At 38.2% G+C, this 23,781-nt stretch overlaps 1 protein-coding gene across 3 annotated transcripts in view; it reads right to left on the minus strand.

Annotated features, from left to right (window-relative positions):
* The window catches only part of Foxj3 (forkhead box J3), a 104,493-nt gene that overhangs the window by 47,619 nt on the left and 33,093 nt on the right, over window positions 1-23,781 (minus strand). For all 3 annotated transcript variants that reach the window (XM_057784329.1, XM_057784331.1, XM_057784330.1), the window contains exons 3-4: window positions 20,550-20,874; window positions 7,523-7,597 (exon numbers count right to left, since the gene is read on the minus strand). In XM_057784329.1, the coding sequence (XP_057640312.1) occupies window positions 7,523-7,597; window positions 20,550-20,874 (400 nt within the window). The remainder of the gene's footprint in view (window positions 1-7,522; window positions 7,598-20,549; window positions 20,875-23,781) is intronic.

The following is a 23,781-nucleotide window of genomic DNA, read 5'->3' on the forward strand; positions in this document are numbered from 1 at the left end:
AACTCAAGAAACTAGACATTAAAATTCTAAATAACCCAATTTTAAAAATTGGGGTACTGAACAGAGAATTCTCAACAGAAGAATTTCAAATGGCCAAAAGATGCTTAAGGACATGTTCAACTTCCTTAGCTATCAGGGAAATGCAAATCAAAACAACTTTGAGACACCATCTTACACCTGTCAGAATGGCTAAAATCAAAAACACCAATGATAACCTATGTTGGAGAGGATGTGAAGTAAAGGGAACACTCATCCATTGCTGCTGGGAATGCAGACTTGTGCAACCACTTTGGAAATCAGTGTGGCAGTTTCCCAGAAAACTGGGAGTCAACCTACCTCAGGATCCAGCAATGCTCTTGGGAATATACCCAAGAGATGCTCAATCATACTACAAAAGCATTTTTCAACTATGTTCATAGCAGCATTACTTGTAATAGCCAGAACCTGGAAACAACCTAGATGCCCCTCAATGGAAGAATGGATAAAGAAAGTGTGGCACATCTACACATTAGAGTACTACTCAGCAGTAAAAAACGATGACATCGCCGGGCGGTGGTGGCGCACGCCTTTAATCCCAGCACTTGGGAGGCAGAGGCAGGCGGATCTCTGTGAGTTCGAGGCCAGCCTGGTCTACAAGAGCTAGTACCAGGACAGGAACCAAAAAGCTACTGAGAAACTTTGTCTCGAAAATCAAAAAAAAAAAAAAACAAAAAAAGATGACATCTTGAATTTTGCATGCAAAAGGATGGAAGTAGAAAATACTATCCTGTGTGAGATAACCCAGACCCAAAAACATGAATATGGTATGTACTCACTCATTAGTGGATTCTAGCCATAAACAAAGGACATTGAGCCTCTAGTTCGCGATTCAAGAGAAGCTAATAAGGTGAACCCAAAGAAAAACATATAGATCCTCCTGGAAATTGGAAGCAGACAAGATCGCCAGGCAAAAGTTGGGAGCATGGGGGTGAGGGTGAGAGTGGGGTGAGGGAAAAGGGAGAGGGGAGGGTTGGAGAGAGCTTGGGGGAGTGGGATGGTTGAGATAGAGGAAGGACGGATATGGGAGCAGGGAAGATATCTTAATTAAGGGAGTCATTTTGGGGTTGGCAAGAGGCTTGGCTCTAGAGGGGTTCCCAGGTGTCCATGGGGACATCCCCAGCTAGGACCCTGGGCAGTGGAGGAGAGGGTGCCTGAACTAGCCTTTGTCCCGTAGTCAGACTGATGACTATCTTGAATATCACCATAGAACCTTCGTCCAGTGACAGATGGAGACAGAGACCCTCATCAGAGCACTGGACAGAGCTCCCAAGGACCAGTTGAAGAGCAGAAGGAGGGAGAATATGAGGAAGAAAGTCAGGACCATGTGAGGTTAGTCCACCCACTGAGACAGTGTGCCTAAGCTAATGGGAGCTCACCAAATCCAGCTGGACTGGGATTGAACAAGCATGAGATCAAACTGGACCCTCTGAATGTGGATGACAATTGGGGCATACTGAGAAGTCAATGACAATGGCACTGGGATTTGTCTCTACTGCATGTACTGGCTTTTTGGGATCCTATTCTATTTGGATGCATACCTTCCTACGCCTGAATGGAGGGGGGAGAGTGGGGGGAAGTGGAAGGAGGGGAGGAAGTGGAAATTTTGAATGGTATTATTTATAAAGTAATAAAAAAATCACACTCTCAGAAGTTCACGAATCTGCTTCTCTAAACAGATAAGTTTGTTTCTTTAGGAAACAATATGAGACCAAAATCTTCAAAGCCATGGTGACCCTCTATTCTCAGGCAGTTTCTTGCCATCATTGTTCTACATAAAGCTCCTCTAAGAATCAACAGTACGTAATTAAATGCCCCAGAACAGGCAGCGAGACTCAAACTTCTTAGCTATTAGATTGGCTATTAGTCTACTGTTACTCATGCTACATGTTGAAGCTACTTCCAGTAATTCCTTGGTTCCTTTAAGAGTGAAGTATTCTTCTGAACTGGAAAAAAGAACAAGGCTGAAAGAAGACTAAGCCAGGAAACAGAAGACACCCATCATTTTTAAATGTAAATTTAGTCATAAATTTAGTCAACTGTGTTTTCATAATGCAAGCAACACTTATTAATCATTTACTAAGATCATTATTAAGCATATACAAACTAAAGAATAAAACATTTACAAAATGTTTTAGGTCAATAAATTAGACAAAAATATAGAAAACAATCCAAATGAACAGGGATAAAAAGTGGTAGTTAAAAAGCAGAGAAAGGAGCTCAAGAGATGTTTCATGACTCATAGCACTAGCTGTTCTTCTAGAAGCAGCTCACATCTGTCTGTAACTCTAGTCCCAGAGTATTCAAAGTCTTCTGGCTTCCTTGGGCACCAGGAACAAACATGGTACATCAAGCTACATGAAGGCAAAATACTCATACACAGGAAAAAAAAAATTCTTAAGCAAAAAATGTAGGATACACAGACAGAGAAAGGACTCCAACTCAAAGAAGACAAAAAGAAACTTGTTCCCCTAAAAGGAATATTTGCGGGGCAAAATAATTTCATTTTGTGTTTCTTTAGGTAGAAATAAAACAGTAACAATATGGCTTTTCAAATTTATTTCAAAGAACAGAGGAAAAACAGACTTCTTACATGACGAAAAAAGTAATTCAACAAGCACTTCGGGTCTCAACTGCTTTTTCTACCTCTCTGAAACATAGCAAACAGGAAGCCATACAATGAAACGGAACGTTGTTATATGTCAATTACTTGTTGCAAGGAAGCTGCTTGTTGGTTCCTGGCAGCCCAGCTGGCTTAGAAACTGTATTATTTAAATCACTGCTTGGCCCATTAGCACTGGCTTCTTATTGGCTAACTCTTACATATTAATTTAACCCATCTCCATTAATCTGTGTATTGCCATGTGACAGTGGCTTACCGGCAAAGTTTCAGCATGTCTGACTCTGGTGGGGGCTCCATGGCGTTTCTCTCTCTGCCTTCCTTCTCCCAGCATTCAGCCTAGCTTTCCCTGCCTACCTAAGTTCTGCCTTGCTATAGGTCCAAAGAAGTTTCTTTATTTATTAATGGTAATCACAGCGCACAGAGGGGACTCCCACATCAGTTACTTCTACCTTTTGGCCTAATGGGCCAAGACCAGAACTAACAACATTCTAAGAGATGAAAAAAATCTCTCCCATACCTCAAACCACAATCTATTCCCACCTCACTCTGGACCAATGGTTTCTCCCACTGTGGTGAACTACAATTCTTTATAAAGACAGGTATAGGAGAGGTACTCAGCTACAAAAGAAGTGAACCTCACTTGCTCAGTAATCATCCTAAACCTCTGTGCTGATCACAGATTACTTGGAAGGAAGGGGAGCAACACAGAGGGAAAGTTCTGAAGCCACTAATATAATCTCTGCCATTAACTGACCTAAAGTCATCAAAGTAGATGGAAGTGGCATACACCTTTAATCTCAGCACTCAGGAGGCAGAGGCAAGTAGATCTCTGAGTTCTGGGTCAGCCTGGTCTACAGAGCAAGTTCCAGGACAGCCAGGACTGAATAGAAAATCTGACTCAAAAAAGTGAAAAAAATACAGTCCAAGAAATGAGTGGAACTGGGGGCTGGAAAGAGACATTCGTAATGAAAAACTGAAGAGTCAGGTGCAGCTCTTCCTGAAGTATTCTTCTTTAGTTTAATCTGGTCTTCTACAGCCATTAAGTAAATAAGACCAGAACAGATGTCTCCAACTCCAAACTGAATATGAACAAGGAGTAAGTTCCTTGGCCTTGCTCTTAATTATGTCTTCTATAAAGAAAGTGGGTTAACACTGAGGTTTCAAAAACATTTCAAAAACAATGGAATTTTGCAAAATTCATTCAGTCTCACAAAGGGGCTGGAGAGTTGGTTCAGAGGTTAAGAGCACTGGCCGCTCTTAAAGAGGACTCAGGTTCAATACCCAGCACCAACATGAAAGCTCACAACCATCTGTAACTCCAATCCCAAGAGATTCAAAAACCTCTTCTGGTCTCTGGAGGTACCAGGCAGACATATGATAAACAGACATATATACAGATAAAACACCCATACACATAAAATAAATAAACTTTAAGTAGCAAATAAAAATGACTTTATTCACAGAAATGTATTACTTAGTAAGATCAACTTCACAACATAACTTCTAACTATAATCAATAAGGACCATGATGGCCACTACTCAAACCAAGCTTTGGGATCCCAAGTGAAAGCAATCATACTACCATAAACCCAGTTTGTAAGATTAAATAAATTAATGAGAACAACAGCAAGCTTGATGAATATAAGACATTAAAACTAGAGATAAACCTCTATCTTTTAAAAGTCTCTTTAATTTTGTGTTATGTGTGTCTGTAATGTGGGATTCCCCTCTGTATGCTGTAAATATGTTTTATAGCCACTGGTTAATAAAAAAGCTGGTTTCGGCCAATGGCTTAACAGAGTAAAGCCAGGAGGAAAATACAGATGTAGACAGAGAATAGGCAGGGCTGAGGAGATGCCATGTAGCTGCCAAAGAAGAAAGATGCCTGCCTGAGAACCTTACAGGTAAAGCATGAGCCTTGTGGTAAAATATAAAATAAATGAAATGGGTTAATTCAAGATATAAGAGCTAGCTAAGAATACGTTAGAGTTATTGGCCAAACAGTATTGTAATTAATACAATTTCTGCATGATTATTTCAGGTTTGGGTTACTGGGAATGAACAAGCAGTCTCTATCTACATGTCTGTGTACATGTTTTTGTACATGGGTATAGGTACCTATGGAGGCCAGAAGAGGGTGTTGAATTTCCTGAAGCTACAGCTTTGGGTGAGTGTGAGCTAACTAATACAAGTGCTGTTCCCCTGTAAGACTAGTACACAACTTTAACTACATTTTGAAATAAACCTAAACCCAAAGATGACTGCAAAACGAACCCTACATATTTAAAATTGGCCTTAGTCCATGATACTATTTAATTAAAGAAGGAAAGGGTTTTACCTTCTGTGCATAAGAAAATAAAACTGGCAGTCAAGTGTGTAATTCCAATTGCTAACAATTTAGTTATCTTAATAAATAGTTAGAATATAAGCAGAGAGTTGGTGGTGGTAGCGCATGCCTTTAATCCCAGCACTTGGGAGGCAGAGGCAGGCGGATCTCTGTGAGTTCGAGGCCAGCCTGGTCTACAAGAGCTAGTTCCAGGACAGGCTCCAAAGCTAAAGAGAAACCTTGTCTCAGAAAAGAAAAAAAAAAAAAACAAATAGAATATGGGTATAAATAAATTAAATAGTTAGAAATCAGGTGTTCATTTTAGTGATTATTTACTCCCTCTAAAAGTTAGAAATAGGCATGATGGCACACACTAGCAATTCTAGCCCTAGAGAAGCAGAAGCCTGCTTGCAAGTTCAAGCCCAGCCTAGTCTCCAAAGCAAACACCAAGCCAGCAGAGCTACATAGTAAGACCTGTCTCAAAACATAGAAATAAGCAAATTTTTAAAAACTTAAATCAGAATCAAATGTTTATAAAATCTAACTTGTGCCTTTGTAGATTTAAATTATTTCTTGTCTTTTAAAAATGGTTTTCAATGTGATTCAGGTTCTATGAAAATTGCTGGGTGTGATTATGCACAATTTTAAACCCTAGCACTTGGAAAAAGAGGCAGATACAGGCAGATCTCTGTGAATTTGAGGCCAGATTGATCTACATAGCAGGCTCAAGGCCAGCCAGATCTATGAAGATTCTGCCTTTCTTTAAAAGAAAAAGCAACTGTGAGGAACATTCAAAAGAAATTTTTCATTATCAATTCCCCCTCACAATGCTGAGTTATGAACATAAATAAAAAGTGAAAAAGTAAGACTATTCTAATCAACGATGAAAAGTCAATGAAAGCCTCTGGGAGAGCAAATCCTCAAAAGTGCTGTGAAACACCACTGCTTAGGAGTGTGGGCATCAAGAAAAAAAGGGAAGATACAGTATGCTTATCAACAGGGGTGTCTCCTCAATGCCAATGATCACTGTGCAAGCAACTAGGGTTCAACAGTGAACAAGATAAGCATGATTTAAATAAAAATGTAGACTCTGTAGATAAATAATGAAGAGTAGCAACTAAGGTGTGGGGTCAGTATTCCTGAAAGATCCTGTAAACACAGAGAACAAGCCCTAAAACAGACCAGTTTAGGAGCTGATGCAACATAACAGTGGCTACAGTGAGAGAAAGCGTGCGTCAGTGAAGTAGTACTAGAGCTCAATCTTGAGGGAGAAGCAACAAGAAGCCAAAAGCAGGAATGGGAAAGAATTGTACGACCATGTGAAAGACACGCTTAGAAACGTAAAGATGATCTTCACAGTAAGTCATGAATGAGCTAAACTACAACTGAAATGACAGAATAAAACGAAAAAGAAAATTTCTAACAAAGAATAGACACGTAACCACTCAAATAAGAACATTATCTGCCAACAGGCACAACTATCTCAGAGTACAAATCTAGCAACTCATGTTGACAAGCAAGTATGATTCGACCTAGCAATCTAAGTTTTAAAACAAAATGGGGAGTGTGCTCTGACTGAAACTGTAACTCTATCAGGAGACAATAAAGCAACTACGAGAATGGAGTAGGAAGGAACTTTTATTTCATTAGAGCACTTTTCTACCCGCCAAGTGCACTGATGGAGGAAGGTCATTGGTTAAATAATAAAGAAACTGCTTGGTCCTCATAGGTTAGAACATAGGTGGGTGGAGTAAACAGAACAGAATGCTGGGAGGAAGAGGAAGTGAGTTCAGACGCCATGCTCTCCTCTCCGGGGCAGACGCGATGAAGCAAGCCGCCAGGTCAGACATGCTGAATCTTTCCCGGTAAGACTGGTGCTAACAGATTATTAGAGATGGGTTGATCGGGATATGAGAATTAGCCAGTAAAGGCTAGAGCTAATGGGCCAGGCAGTGTTTAAAAGAATACAGTTTGTGTGTTGTTATTTCGGGTAAAGCTAGCTGGGCGGCAGGGAGCCAGGCTGTGGGAACACAGCCCGCAGTTCCCACTACAGTGCACAGTTCCACCCCAGACAGTTAACCCACCATAGCTCCTAACAAGCAACATCGGATTAGATTCCACACACAACACTAAGAAAGCCACCAAGCAAAAGCTAGGTAAAGCAAGGCAAGCTATCAATGAAAAGCTCTAGCTAGCTTCTTTATTACTTTAAAAGAAGTCTCAACCTGATGAGGGAAGGGTGAAATAGGGTGGCAAAGTGCTTAATCACAGCAGTCAGGAGGCAGAGGCAGGCAGATATCTGTAAATTCCAGGATAGCCAGGATAGAGTGAGACCCTGGCTCAAAAAAAAAAAAAAAAAAAAAAAAAAACCCAATAAATAAATTTTTAGAAGGACCTGGGCCTTATCACATATCACCTAAGCCAGAGTGGGCTGGAGTACTTGCTGTTTCACAAAAAAACTCTTGATCAATGAACTAGATAAGATAGATTCCTATGTGCCAAGAAACTTATCACTTCAATTTAAGAAAATGTCCTACCTTTCCGGGATCATCCTTGGATCGAGGCACTTTAAGGAAACATTTGTTCAGTGACAGATTATGTCGTATGGAATTCTGAAATTAAAGAAGAAAACCATTGTTGGGTCAATGAACTATGAAAAAACCTAGTCCATCTTTAAAAACAAAATAAGAAGCCTACATATTTCTGTGAAGTGGAATACAGTTAGTTACAAGTAGAGCTAACTTTGAATATGTGCTTCACAAGCTGGAAAGTGGGTATAAGTGCTTGCTGTGCCTGCAGAAGACCAGAGCTTGATCTCAGCATTCAAATCAGGCAGCTTACAGCCACCTGCAACTCCAGCTTCAGAGAATCCAATGTCCTGTTACTGTTTTCAAGAATACCCACCCCCACATGCAATACCTATATAGACTCACATACATTTTTAAAAATATATAAATAAATGAGCTTCAAAGTTAAATCTTTCTAGTTCTCAAATTAAGTATAGCATATTGTAAATGAAAAAAGGTTATTGGAATTGTCAACTCCTAGCAGATTTAATAACCACATGTGTGTGTGTTATTATGAGTGTACTATGTATATGTATATAGTGATATGTGTATATAGTGCTGTGTACATATATATGTATATAGTATTTAATTGCTTACAAACTTTACTGGTGCAGAAGATGCCTATGATGCAACGCTAAACATTAAATATCAAACAGAATTATATACATACCATGCTTTAACTGTGTGTGTGAGAGAGATTTGTCTGTGTGAGTGTTTTACCTGCATATGTCTGTGCATCACATGCAGGTATGCCCAGTGTATACAGAAGCCAGAAGAGGGTGCCAGATCCCCTGGAACTGGAGTTACAGAGGACAGTTTTGAGCTACTACACATAGGTACTGAGAACTGAGCCCAAGTCTTCTGGAAGAGTACCAAGTGCTCTTAATCTCTGAATCATAATTTCAACCTCTTAACTGTGGTTACTTACATATTTATTTATTCTTGGAAATAAATCAGAATGCCAAATGTCAGTACTCTACAAAGGCTTTTAGGTGATAACTATATTCTTCTTTTTTACTCTCCTACAAAGTCCAAATGGTTTATAAGGTACAAGTACTACCACTTTTAAGGTTTCCTAAAGTGTTAAAGGACAGGGACATACAGCCTTTGCTCTGCATGTACAAGTCAGATTCACTCTTCAGCACTCAACAAAACAAAGTTAAAAAGTCCACTGTGCTACAGGTAAACTTGAAATCAGAACATTTTAAGAGAAAACAAACTATCATACGATAAATACATAGTTCAAAACTTTAAATAAATTAGATACAGATATCATTTAAATGATAATATTGGAGCTTTCACAAACAGCTATAGCCATCTTGGAATAATGTTTTCTGAAAAAGACATAAACACATCTGTTTACCAACATCTATATGAACTGAGGCCCTTTCTTTCAGCTTGAAAAGTTACTTTTTAACTAAACAGCTATTTTTAAAAATTATGTGTAGAAGAGAATCAGTTTAAATATAGATAAAAGAATATATCTGGTGACTTATTGTTCCTTTCTTATTGGAAAAGGTACACAAAACTTTACTGTGTACACCACATCCATTTTTTATTTATTTAACTTATGTCTACATACATGTGTGTGCATGTGTGGAGAAGACAACTTGCAGGGGTCAGCTCTTGCCATCATCTAGGCCCCAGAGATGGAAATCAGGTCAACAAGCTTGGTGATTAAGTACCTTTATCTACTAAGCCATCTCACAGACCCACCAGAGCCCTTCAGTCATTTTTAGGAGGAAAGGAATGAGAAAGAGTAACAGAGGTGGTGAATATTAAGTGAGGGCACATATGTATGGACACAAGTAATATAATGAAAACCCTTGCTGTGTAATACACACTGATAAAAATGGGAAAAAAACCAGAACAATCTATTTCTCTGAAGTAAAAACAAATCTCACTGATCTATTACAAAGGCAAATTATAGAAATGAGGTTCTATTTGTAATAGAAAAAAAAATACATGAAAAGATATTGGGTCAGTGGGCTATTAAAACATGAAGGTAAAGAGGATCTGGGAGGAAGAGAGAGTTTAGGATGGACATTAAAGTGTCAAAGAATAAAAATTAGTAAGATAAAACTTTGCTGGGTACAGAAGGCCAGGAAAATATCTAAATTCCTCAATACAATAGAAAAGAACCACCAACTCAGGTGACAGAAAAATACCTTTGGAGAACTGTAGTGTTTGTCAAACAATCTATTCACAAATAAATGGGAATAGACAATGACTCTAAGCAGAAAATACCAATAAAGCCCCCTTTTTCCAATTAAATGCTCAAAAATTCATTCCCAAACAACTTTTGTTTGTCCATTTATCTTCAAATGGCCAAATATTTAGTAGAGATAGATGGGTTCCAACCACATTCCACAACTCCTTTAAATGGTATCTTTGGAGATCCTTTTTGGGCACAATGCCTATTTTTAATATAAATTCTGAAGTCTATTCAGAGTGCTTAGCCCTAAATGGGGAATCTATATCATATTCCTTCCCTCAAGGCTCGGGGATCTAAGGAGAAAGGGGGCAAAAAAACTGTAAGAGCCAGGGGTCGTGAATGACTTAAGGAAACGGTGCTTTCCCAACATAACAGGAAAGATACAGCACATTTGAACTCAGAGATTCTGGCAGCATGCACAAAACCTACATAAGCCCAAGCCAGACAAAATGCCAGCAAAGAGAAGAGGTCAACATGAAGACCCACCCTTAGCTAAGGAGCTACTGACGTCTCATTGCTGTGAGGAGACAGGAAAGCCAGTATTCTTCAAAGGAGTGATGCCTGGTGTATGGACCATACTCTAAGGCAGACTCCATGTTCAAGAGTAGTCAACAACTCAAACCAGACTCAAACAGCTTTTTAATTAAGGGGTAGGGGATAAGGATAGGTGGGTAGGGAAATAGAAGAGGATGGGGATGTATATGACAACCTATCAAATTCTAAAGTAAAAAAATAATTTTTAAGAATTCTTTAGTCTAAGGATGAATACAGCAGAACTTTCCTCTCCAAAGTTTATGTATATAAAATATAATATCTCAAAATATTCTCTCAAAAATGTACATATTTTTGTCAAGAGATGTATACAGACTATATTTTGAAACCCATGTCAGTACCAAACTGCAAATTTACAATCTAAAAATGGTAATTCTACCTCTGCTTGGAATGTAAGCAACTACAAAGAATACTTCATCTCTAACAATGTCAAAACACTAGGGTATTTTTTTCTTAAAGTCATTTGGAACTGTATCAGATCGCAGATCACAAGGCAATTAATGAGACTGCATTCCTGGGGGTGGACAGGATCAGATTTCATTGTATACATATATAAAATTATTCAAAATAAAGATTTAAAAACACATTCCTAATAACAAAGCTATTCCAAGGAAACTGGATATACAAACTGTCTCATCCTTTAGCAGAACATTGACAAGCTGACCACCATCAAGCAGGTTCTAAGAAACGTACTTAAAAAAAAAAATTGTTTCAAGAGAACTTTTTTCTGTGTAGCCCTGGCTGACAGAGAACTCACTTTGTAGACCAGGATGGCCTCAACTCCTGCTGGGATTAAAGATGTGAGCCACCCACCACACCCAGCCAAAACTTATATTTTAAAAGATCAAGTATTGGAGTAGCAAGTCAGTCTATTAGTAACAAGAGTCCCAGACAAAGTCATACTCACTCTCAACATTTTCTCCATAAGCATTCACCATGTGCTCATTAGAAAGATTGGAGTAGGGTAAACCACCCAGACAGCAGGTCTCCATAGTAATACAGAAGAAAGACGTGAATGTCAGGAGGAGAACGGTGATAAATGGACTACCTACTAAGTCTACCAACTTTCATATTGTTTTCCCCCACCTCATTTTTTGAGGCAGGGTTTCTCTGTGTAGCCCTAGCTGGCCTGGAACTCACTATGTAGACCAAACTGGCCTCAAACAGAGATCCGCCTGCCTCTGCCTCCCAAGTGCTGGGACTAAAGACATGCAACCACCACTAAATGGGTTTTTTGGTTTGGTTTTCCCTTCCTAGATTTTTGTCACAGGATAAATATGTAAGTCTGAAGTGATGGCAACAAAATCTCTCCTCATACTACTCTGGTAAGGCTTCATTACTTCTGGGAAAAAGATGGAAATAAAGTAGTTCTACAGAGAAACAAGAAACCCTATGCAAGGATACAGGCGAAAATCTACTGGTTCTATAGGAAAAAGCAGAAACAAAACACTTTTCCTCTAGGAACGGTATGAGCTGCTGCCGTGCACCCTGAGAACTGACACTGATAGCATACAGATGGGTCAGCTACATCTCAGGAAAGAGCAGAGGGTCCCATCCAAAGCCAACTACAGCTACAAAACTACTCTGGCTTGAACTAACAGAACTTTAAATAACAAACAGCAGTTTGGTGACACAAAAGCACTGAATAATACTGCTGCCTGTAAATAGTCAAGTTATGTCCATATAAACACCTAAAACCTAAAAGGATGAGAAAATGGGGGGGGGGGTCTATAGCATAAAATCCCCTGTTGAAGTACAACAGGAGCACACCGCTAAAAGAAAGTATGTAATATGCATAAGACAAAGTCACCATCACCACCTAAATTTAGTTCATCTAAGACTGACAAATAAAAACACTACTTTAATCTGTACTCTTCTTCTACAGATCCACCTGGTATTCAATCAGAGAATATGAGAGAAAGAAAAGCAAGAAAAACATCATTGTCAGAGATAAAGTAATACACACAACCTAATTGAGAGTGAAATGAAATTTCAGAATTGTCACAAATTCTAATTATGATTAATATATTACGGGATCCGTCAGAAAAAGAAGTAAACTATTTGCATTAGAGATAAAGAACTTTAATAGACGCCGGGCGGTGGTGGCGCACGCCTTTAATCCCAACACTCGGGAGGCAGAGGCAGGCGGCTCTCTGTGAGTTCAAGACCAGCCTGGTCTACAAAGGAAGTTCCAGGACAGGCTCCAAAGCTACAGAGAAACCCTGTCTCGAAAAACAAAAAACCAAACAAACAAAAAAAGAACTTTAATAGAGATGTAGAAACCATAATAAGCAAACACAAAAGATAAATAAAAAAAGAAATATCAGCCGGGCGGTGGTGGCGCACGCCTTTAATCCCAGCACTTGGGAGGCAGAGGCAGGTGGATCTCTGAGTTCGAGGCCAGCCTGGTCTACAAGAGCTAGTTCCAGGACAGGAACCAAAAGCTACAGAGAAACCCTGTCTCGAAAATCAAAAAAAAGAAAACAAAAAACAAACAAAACAAAAAAACAAACAAACAAAAAAAACCAGAAATATCAGGCCTTCCAGCATACACTAGACATGGTTGGGTATGATTCAAAACCTCACCCCTGCCCCAAGATAAAAGGATACCTCCGATAGGTTTAGAAATAAACTGGACACACTAGTAAAAAAGACTTGGGAAACTTGAAGACAAATCATTAGATGTTTTCCCAAAAAAACTGGCATATGCCCATAGACTTGAAACAGACAAAAATTAAAAACTTAAAAACTCTCCAAAGCTACAGAGAAACCCTGTCTCGAAAAAAGCCGGGCGGTGGTGGCGCATGCCTTTAATCCCAGCACTTGGGAGGCAAAGGCAGGCGGATCTCTGTGAGTTCGATACCAGCCTCCTCTACAAGAGCTAGTTCCAGGATAGGCTCCAAAAAACCACAGAGAAACCATGTCTCAGGAAAAAAAAAAAAAAAAAGCAACAACTTAAAAACTCCTGGGACAGAGAAAAAAATGGGTAGAAGGAAAAGTCAAATAAGTAGAAAATCGTATAAAACAACACAGATGTCAAACACAAGATACCTATATGACACAAGAATTTCAAAGAACATCACACAAAATTTAAAAAACAAAAACGAGGGCTAAAGGTATAGCTCAGCGGTAAGAGTGCTTGTGTGCCATGCATGAGCTATTAGGATAGATTCACTAAACACACACACTTGCACGTGAGCAAACTCAAATGCACACTCACACATACTCTTACACCTCAGTTGGGCCTGGTGAAACAAACCTATAACCTCAGCACTTGTGTAGCACAGGCAGAAGGATCAGGAATACAAGGCCTATATAGGTTATAGGCTATCTCAGAAAATAGGGGTGGGGATGAAACTACACTACTGTGTATATTATAGATAAAATGTTGAAAACCCCAAACAAAGACATCTTGAAGGCAATGTAGAAAGAAAAAATACTATGTGTAGAGAACTAAAGATAAAAATTTCAGTGTGCTTTTTCAAACTATGTGAGACAGAAACTGAGTGACATCTTAAGTGATTAAAAGGGGGAAAATATCAACTACATAAGGATAATCTCTATTAAATATGAAGCAAAGGGCTGAAGATGCAGCTCAGTGGAAGACTGCCTGCCTGGCCTGTCTGAGTTCAACTCCTAGCAAAAAAAACAATGAGGCAAAGTCTATATGTGATGGTGAACACCTCAATCAGGAAGCCAAGTCAGAGAATTACAAGTTGGAGGAATATACAGTGACGTCCTGTTTTTAAAAAAGAAAGGTGGGGGTTGGAGAGACGGTTCAGCAATTAAGAACAGTTGTTGTTCTTTTAGAAGATCATGGTGAGTTTAATTCCCAGCACTCACATATGATGGTTTCACAACCGTCTATAACTCCAGTTCCAGAGAATTAGATGCCGTCTTCTCGCCTCTATGGGCACAGTGTGCACCTGGTGTTCAGACATCTATGCAGGTAAGACATCCATACACAAAAAGTAAAAATAAATCTCAGGAAAAAACTAATACAAAAGAAAAAACTAAAATAATGCACTTCCTGTGTCTCCAGCTAGCAGTGTTACAAGAAAAACAAAAATGTAAACAAAAATATAAAAGTAAATGGAAATTAAGATTACAAAATTTAAATGGATCAGAAATGGCCACAAAAAAAAAAAAAAACAGTGAAAGTATAATTAGCCCAGTGGTGGTGGCAGCAATGGAAAAAAAAAAATTACAATGGAGTGATTTGGGTCTCTGTATGATGATGTGCTAGATAGTTTGAAAATGAACTAATTAAATGAGAGGGTATCTAATTTAGAAGGGATTAATATAATATCAACTATAAAAATTATAAAAATTATTATTTTTGTTTTATCACTAAAATGTTGGTTAATTTGAGTGCTAAGATACAGGCCTTAGAAAAACCTAATAAAACGGATCACAGAGATAGTGAAATCCAGACAGAGGAATTTAATGAAGAGCTAATTTCAGTGTTGCATTATAAGAATAGAGAGGAACAGGGCTGGAGAGATGGCTCAACGGTTAAGAGCATCGCCTGCTCTTCCAAAGGTCCTGAGTTCAATTCCCAGCAAACACATGGTGGCTTACAACCATCTGTAATGAGATCTGGTGCCCTCTTCTGGTTAACTGTATACATAATAAATAAATATTAAAAAAAATAGAGAGGAACAGCCTAAGCTTTTCAGATAACCAATTTTAATACATCCAGTAATATTACAGGAATTGCCAAGTAAGGCTCTGTCACAGCTAACTGGACTCCTGGGTCAATGTTAGATTTTTTTTTTTTTTTTTTTTTTTTTTTTGGTTTTTCGAGACAGGGTTTCTCTGTGGCTTTGGAGCCTGTCCTGGAACTAGCTCTGTAGACCAGGCTGGTCTCGAACTCACAGAGATCCGTCAATGTTAGATTTAAGAAGATTCAAGGAAACAATAGTCTCATATGGCATGCATTCACCTTTTGGGAACCAAAGTGACTCATGGTCACTTTGTATTAGCATTATCCCTAATGACTGGATAAATCAAAAAATTAAAGGTATTTTAGAGCCTAATCCACAATTACAATGGAGTGCCTGGCTCAGAGAAGAGGCTAAGATTATTGAACAATAGAGTAAAGCTAGAGATAGGGATATCTTCCAAGATCAACTTCATGGAGGAGACTAAGCTACTATAGAAAGGCAGGCTATATATGCTGACCACACCCTAGATTTATGCCACGCAGCAGCTTTGAATGCTTGGGACAGAATTAGAGAATTATGAAAGAAAATTGAGTCATTTACTAAAGTTATACATGGCCCAAAACTTTTATGGATTTCTTACAAAGACTGACTTCAGCAACAAATAGAATGATACCAAATTCTGAAGCTAGACAAATAAAAACTGAATGACAAAAGAATAATGAGGCAATTAAAGGCAAGGCCAGCCACTTTTGGAGGAATAAATTTTGTGAAATGGATGGATGGATGAATTGCTCCTGACAAAATACAAAGAGGAGATTCTATTAATTATTTAGGATATAAAATAGGGTTACAAAAAATTAGACCCCAAAAGGTACATATTAGAAGAGATCAATTACAGAATCTGAATGACTTTCAAAGATTGCTAGGAGACATTTCCCATCTGTAGCCCACCCACTATTGGGATAGGTGCTGATGATCTGATCAATTTAAAGAAAACCTTAGATGGTGACAAGGACTTAACTAGTCCCGGGGAACTATCAACTGAGTCTGAGAGAGAATTGACTTTGATTAAAGAGAAATTACAGAAGGCACATATGAATTGTGCAGATTCAAATCTTAACTGCATTCTGATCACATTGCCATCCAAACATTCCCCTACAGAAATTTTAATGCAGAGGAAAGATATCTTAGACTGGACCTTTTAACACATAAACCGAGTAAAAAATTAAAATCTTATATGGAAAAGGTCTCTGAGTTAATTCTAAAAGGAAAACTGAGACTTTGTCAATTAGCAGGAATAGACCTAGCAGGAATTATACTGCGTTTTAATAATGATGAAATTGACAAATTATGGGAAGAAAGTAAACACTAACAAAGAGCTTGTAATTTTTGGAGGAGAGATTAGCAACAACTATCCCAAAAGGAGGGTAATTCAACATATAAAGGGAACTAGCTGGATCCTTCCTCACATTGCACAAAACACACCAATACCTGGAGCCCCTAAAGTCTATACTGGGACAATAAAATCAAGAAAGACAGGTTACAAATCAAAAAATTTAAGAAAATGGAACAAAGTTCCTATGATTCTATCCAAAACAGAATTATATGCTATTCTCATGGTACTAAGGGATTTTAAAGAAACCCTGAACATAGTTATCAATTCAAAATATGCAGAAAGTTGTTTTTTACATATTGAAACCACTGGATTTATACCAGATGATACAGAATTAACTTCATTATTTATTCAGTTACAAGATATAATGAGGAATAGACATCATCCCATATACAGAACACACATCCAGCTGGGCCATGGTGGCACACGCCTTTAATCCCCAGGAGGCAGAGGCAGGCAGATCTCTGTGAGTTCGAGGCCAGCCTGGTTTAATTCCAGAACAGGCTCCCAAGCCACAGAGAAACCCTATCTGGGGGGTGGGACACCAAACAACAACAAAAAATAACACACATCCGATCCTATATGGGTCTGCCAGGTCCTCTAGCACAAAGTAAGGGAAAAATTGATCAATTATTGGAAACATGCTGAAGGACTCAGAATTTCACACACACACAAAAAAATCATGTCACTAGCAAAGATTAAGACTTTTCCATCACGTGGCAACAAGCCAAAGAATTATAAGGAAATGTCTTAGTTGTTCTTTATATAACCAAACACCACTACCTGCAGGAAGCAATTCAAATGGTACTCAAAGGAATGAAACATGGCAGGCAGACGTGTTCCATTTTGTAAAATTTTGAAAATTAAAATATGTACACCATGCCATTGATGCCTATTCAGGTTTTCAACGGGCAACTGTTTTGAGTTCAGAAATGTTGATTCAGTAATCATACATTTGTTAGAAGTTATGGTCATCATGGGTATGCCTGTACAAATAAAGACAGACAATGCTCTGGCATATGTCTCTAAGAAAATGAAACTGCTTTTCACTTATTATAATATAAAGTATATTACAGGTATACCACATAATCCTACAGAGCAGACATATAGCAGAATCAAATTGAACCAAAAAAAGGATATGTTAAATAAACAGAAAGGGATAATAAATACCCCCAGAAATAAACTGCATAATGCTTTATTAACTTTGAATTTTCTAAATGCTAATGAGAAAGGAAAAACAGCTGCAGAGAGGCATTGGATAGTTTAAAAAAAAAACTACAGAATTAAATCAGTCAACATACTTTAAAGATTTATTGACCTCAGAATGGAAACAAGGGCATGTGTTACTTTGGGGAAGAGTTTTGCTTTTGTTTCCAAAGGAAAAAAAAAGTAATGGATACTATCAAAATTGATAAAGATTTGATTTGAACAAGAGACCCTCTTAATTAGAAGAGACGATAGTTCATTAAGCACCATGGCCATTTAATCTAAATTAACCTATAAAACTAACAAATGCTTTTCATTTCATCAAATAAAACTTGCCAAAAGAGAATCTCCCCCAAATTTAGGGTTGGGGAACAGTTTTGTTCTGTCCTTTCAGGAAAATAAAGGAAGCCAGCTAAGGAATCTGAAGACTACTGGACAAATGAGACATCAGAAGAAAAAGGACAAATAGAAAAAGGGTAAATTAGCCTATGGGCATATCACATTTACAACAGGGTAAAATTTCATATATCTTCCCAAATGTTTGTTTCTGCTGTTCTCTACATACATACAATGCAAATGGTCTTTGTAGTCCTAATCCAACTAAATATTAAAGTTGGCTTTGGAGTTAGAATGTGGCTCTCTCTCTTTCTCTAAACCCAAGAATGCTTGTTAAAGTGAAATTCAAAATCTCTGTCTCATGTAAGAGAACCTGATATGAAATAGAAGAAAAACAAAAATTTAAGGACTATTTTATTGCTGCTAATCTCATATTCCTTTGGTTTTTGTACTGACCCTTTGAAAGCTTTTGTTAAGGTAAAAGATTTATAAGATTAATATGTATATATTTTAAACTTTTTGTCATGATATTAACGGTCATATAGAGTGCTAATTCTAAAAAAGAGGTTTCATTTCCCTTCTTGTACATGATTTCAGGTTGCGATTCTATCAGTTTTCTGCAGTGAACCATGAGCACACACCTAACAGCAACCTTTGAAGTTTACAAAAGGAGGATGGGGACCCACAAAGACGATTCCTCCAGGACAATAAACACCACTAGGCTGATAAATACCACCTGAAGATCAGCTTTGAACTATAAACTGCTCAAAATAATTTTGAGGTGGCTAGCTGAGATGATCCAGCCTCACAGACTACAGACAAGCCCTGCACTTTCCCACTATGCAGAGACTGGACAAAAATAATGGTATAGCTACCTCTCCCAGACTGGACAATTAACCCAAATTTTTCTTTTCAGGATTCCCTAAAGATACTGTCACACCCAGACAGCAGGAAGTAAATTTAAGAATACAACACCCACATTCATAAGAAGTGAGGTAGGTAGTTTTTGGTCATTCAATGGGTTGTGGATATCTGTCATTGTTTAGGGGGATTAGTTACAAGCTGTTATTTGGTAATGGTTAGAAAAAAAAGCTAAGCAAAGAAAACTAGATTCAAGGTTCTTGTTTTGAAAAGAAAAAAGGGAGGTTACAGATATGATAATATAAAGGTAGATTATTGATTCTACTTTTAAAAAACAACTACTAGTTTTAAATGTTTTACACTGAATTGAACTTTTGTATATTGTTTCTTCCTGTCTTATCTTCCTCTCTAGAAATGGGTCTTCAACCAAGACTAGTCACCATCTTTTCTATTCCTGTGTCAGTCCAGGACACAAGATTCACTAATAGTAGTACAACAGCCTGATACTTCCTTCCCCTCTCTGCCATTCTCCACACTATAGGTGGTTATGTGTTAGCGTTACAAATCTGATCTTAGTCACTTAAAATGTTCCTAAACGTTCCTATTTTAAATACATTTTATAAACTCAAGTATTTTTAAGCATCCAAAGACATGTTCTGAACTACCCCACTGTCTACATGCATCCAAATTTTCTTTCTCACTTTCTAGGCTTTTCTTAAGTTGCTAAGTTTGCAAAATTATTGCCCATAGACTTCTCTTCAGCTTACATTAATCTACCAACTTCATATCTGCTCTTACTTTAACTATAAAATTTTTTTAAAACTTTTTTTGTATTTATCGCACTAATCCAAACCTTGACAAAAAGCACCTAGAGTGTCTGGTAGTAAAAACAAAAAATAGAGTTTAAATAAACTACTACTACTTGTTTACAATGATGCTTTAATTCTGAGATTTAAGTTTTGGCTGGGCAGAGTTGTCACATTCCTTTAATTCCAGCATTCAGGAGGCAGAGACCAGGACTACAGAGAGAAACCCTATCTCAAAGGGGGAAAAATTGGTTTTCTATCTTTCAAGGGGAAGCAGGGAGCTAGAGTTCAAACAAGGGGCTTTATGCTTCCTAGGCAATCACCTACCACTGAGCTATAGCACAAAATTTTGTGAGTTCAATTTCAAAATATACTTCTAGTCTAGAGGGATGGCTCAGTTAAGAACAGTGGCTGCTCTCCTAGTAGATCCAGCTTCAGTTCCCAGGACCTAAATGGTGGACCAACACCATCTGTAACTCCTGTTCCAGTGGATCTGATACCTTCTTCTGGTTTCCATGACCACCAGAAAGGCATGCAGTGTACAGACATACATACAGGCAAAACACTAGTAAACTTAAAAGTTTTTATAAACCTTAGAAAATGTATTTTTCCCACTGAAATACTGTTAAAGCAGATTTGCTCAAAAAGCAAGCTATTAAAAATCATTTTTCATACTAATAAGTCAGTTAAGAGGGATTTTAAATCTGCAAATTAGTAGAAAGAGAAAACAAACTCCAATGGCTGTTGCTTGGTCTCCAAGTGTGCAAGGTGGTATACACATACTCACATCATCAATCTATCAATCAATGGAATTAAATTTTTTTTCTCATTTTTGGCATCCTAAAAATAATTAAGACAGAATTTAATCTTTAGTTTTATGGCTTTCAACAAAGCTTCGTTGCAATTAACGCTATTATCATTGCTTATTGCACAAAAGCTTTAATTTAAACAAAATGCTTACCTTCCAACCACTGCCAGCCTCCCTATAATACGGGAAGTTATCACAAATCCACTGGTAAATCTCACTTAAAGTCATTTTCTTTTTGGGTGAGCTATTAATTGCGAATGTGATGAGGCTGGCGTAACTGTACGGAGGTTTTCCATCTTTGTGCTGTTGGACTTCTTCCTGGTCCAGCGTTGTATTTGGGTCAAGGAGTGCATTCTTCTTAGAAATTCCCGTTCCGTGTGCATTTTGTGTAGCATCAGATTTCTGTATGGCTGCTCTCATGGTAAGCTGTGGTAACCAGTCCATAGATGTTAGGCTGCTCTCCAGTTCAGATGTCATCCTGAAGGTAAATAGACTCCTTAGTGAATATCAAGGAAAACCACCCCTGATTCTCAAAATAATTCAATATTCATAAATCTAGAAGCTTCAAAGTAAGGGAAAGCTTGAGTTAAATCTGGAGGGAGAAAGGCTGGGTTACATTAAAGACCAAACTAAATACTTAAAGGATTAACATTTCCTATCTTTTTTCTTATTTTTTTCCTCTCTCAAGTCATAAAGGGTTTAAAATACAAAATAGCACACTGACTACTAATGCTAATGTTGGAAGGAAGGGAGAATGGGTAGCAGCAGGTCAGTAGCCCAAGTTCTTACTCACCAACACACTAAACAATACACTTTTTTCTTTTTTTCTTTTTTTTTTTGTTTTGTTTTGTTTTTGTTTTTGTTTTTCGAGCCAGGGTTTTGCTGTAGCCAGTGAGCCTGTCCCAGACCTAGCTTGTCGACCAGGCTGGCCTTGAACTCACAAGAGATCCACCAGTCTCTGCCTCCCCAGTGCTGGGATTAAAGGCATGAGCCACCACCGCACAGCCAAACAGTACACTTCCATCTCAATTTCTTTTACACAAATTTTATGAGCTATACAAAGGTGTACCAAGACTAAAGTGAAGGCAAGGAGCCAGAGAATTGACAAACAGATGCAGGAATCTGCATTAGGGCATGAAGGTAAAGTCGAGCAGGGGGAAGGTAGAAGAGTTAAATAAAGCAGGGCAGACAAGAATAGCAAGAAAAAGCTAGCTGAGGAGCTGACAGTCAAGGACACTATGGAAGGAAAGGAAGACAGGCAGTACCAGGAGTTTGTAAAAACCAAAGCCAAGAAACCAACTTACAAAAACTAAAGACCTAGGAGTGTAAAATGTGTTAAGAGATTGAACCACAAACAGTCAAAAATTACACCACAAGCCCAGGCTTCAATACATACCCTGCAAGTTGGAAGTTCTAATGTATTTTTCTCTGAGGCTAAAAAATTCATGCTATTACCACCCAAAGAAAGAAAAGTTTCAGTAGGTTAACACACTCTCTAGAAAAAAAGAAATAAGCTGCCGTAGGGATGGGAGATAAGAACACAGAAAAGATGCTGACACTTCACACTGCGATTGCTGGTGTTCAGACAGAGCACACAAACATTCTGTCCCAGGATCACAAAAGCAAGACTAGTGAACCAATGTCAAAGCAAAGATGAAAAGGACGTCTAAGTGATACCAAAGAACAAAACAGCGCTACAGTCAAAATTTTAGAGCTGGAGTGCAGCTCAGTGGTAGAATACTCTAGCATATAGAAGGGCCTAGATTTGTTCCCCGACACTACAAAAACAAAGAAAAAAGGCCAGGAGGAGGAGGAGGCTCTTGTGGCAGGGAACACCCCATATAAGCCCTTAATCCCAAGTAGCTCCTAGCAAAAAGCAACCTAGAGTACTGGGCAGAGTCAATTTCTGAGAGACAACACAGGTTTGGGAATCAGAATTCAAGTACTGACTACAACAGTTTCCAGCTGTGAGCCTGTCATAATGTTCACTGTCTGAAATTCCAGCTTCCTCATATACACAATGAAACAATCAAGGTAACTATGCTTAAAATACTACATGCATACACAGAGAAAATATTCAGAAAGTGTTAATAATATGTTAATAATATTAGTCTAGGAGTGTCTTGGGAAGGCTTTTGAGTTGATGGGGTAGAGAAGATTCAAGGGAAGAGGGAAATGATAGAGGGAAGAAGAAAAGGAAGACAGAGTTGGAGAAGAGAAAGAAGGGGAGGAGGGGAGAAAGGCAGGGAGGAAGAAGACAGATACAGAGAACTACAGCCCTATTCACATCTATTTACCTAATGCTCTGAGAGTCATTGCTTTACACTGCTTCTCAAATTCTGTCCTCCTTTTCGGAAAACCAAATTTAAATTCCCCTAAATAACACCTTCAAGGCTCTTAAAGCAAAGAAATAACTCACATTACCCCACCATACTGTAGCAATCAGAAATGCTCATGTCTTACATGGGTACTTTATAAGCTTATGAAATAAGGAGATGTGCTAATTTCAAGATTACACTATACCAAATGAGTCGGGGGGGGGGGGGATTCCTGAGGTTGACAGGCCCTGATCTTCAATTTAAAGATGAAAAAATAAGCGTTCACTGACATTAGAGGTTGTTTGCACAAAGGCAATTATTAGAACTAAAACCACAGCCCAGATCTCTTTGTGCCCAAGTCAATAGTTTTCTATAGCATCTTTACTGTAAAATGAGGATGAGAATTACAGCTGTACCTATTTGATCTAAAGTACTTAGAACAACATCAAGCAAAAAGGTTGTTTTTTTTAAGGTCAGCCGATGCCGATTATGATAAAAAATGAGAGCTATTATTACTGTTCAGTCATCAAAGAAGTATCGGCTATTCCCCTATATGCTGTTGTCTCACTCTCTCTCCCTGAAGATAGCTTTACCTTGTTCAAATTTTTAAGACAGCCGCTGTTACATTCCCCACATTAAAATAAAGGCATGTTTAAACTGAAATGTAAGTAACTGGCACTAGTGTAAGAACTTAACATTCTTGGGGTATATCAGCATGAAGGAGGTATTTAAAATGTGTGGCAATACATTTAACAAGAATTCATAATTGCACATGTGTATGAGACTATGCTTGTGTAATAAATATAGAGAACCATTATCGATTTCTTGCCCTCCAGGAACCGACAGTTTAATCAAGACCAGACATGAGCCAGGCAGTGGTGGCGTATGCCTTTAATCCCAGCACTTGGGAGGTAGAGGTAGGCAAATCTCTGTGAGTTCGAGGCCAGCCTGGTCTACAAGAGCTAGTTCCAGGACAGGCCTCAAAGCTACAGAGAAACCCTGTGTCGAAAAACCAAAATAAACCAGATATGAAAAGAATTGGATGAAGGAGCAACACTGAGTGCAGG

Source organism: Chionomys nivalis, chromosome 11 (genome assembly GCF_950005125.1).
Source record: "Chionomys nivalis chromosome 11, mChiNiv1.1, whole genome shotgun sequence".
NCBI classification, from domain to species: domain Eukaryota; kingdom Metazoa; phylum Chordata; class Mammalia; order Rodentia; family Cricetidae; genus Chionomys; species Chionomys nivalis.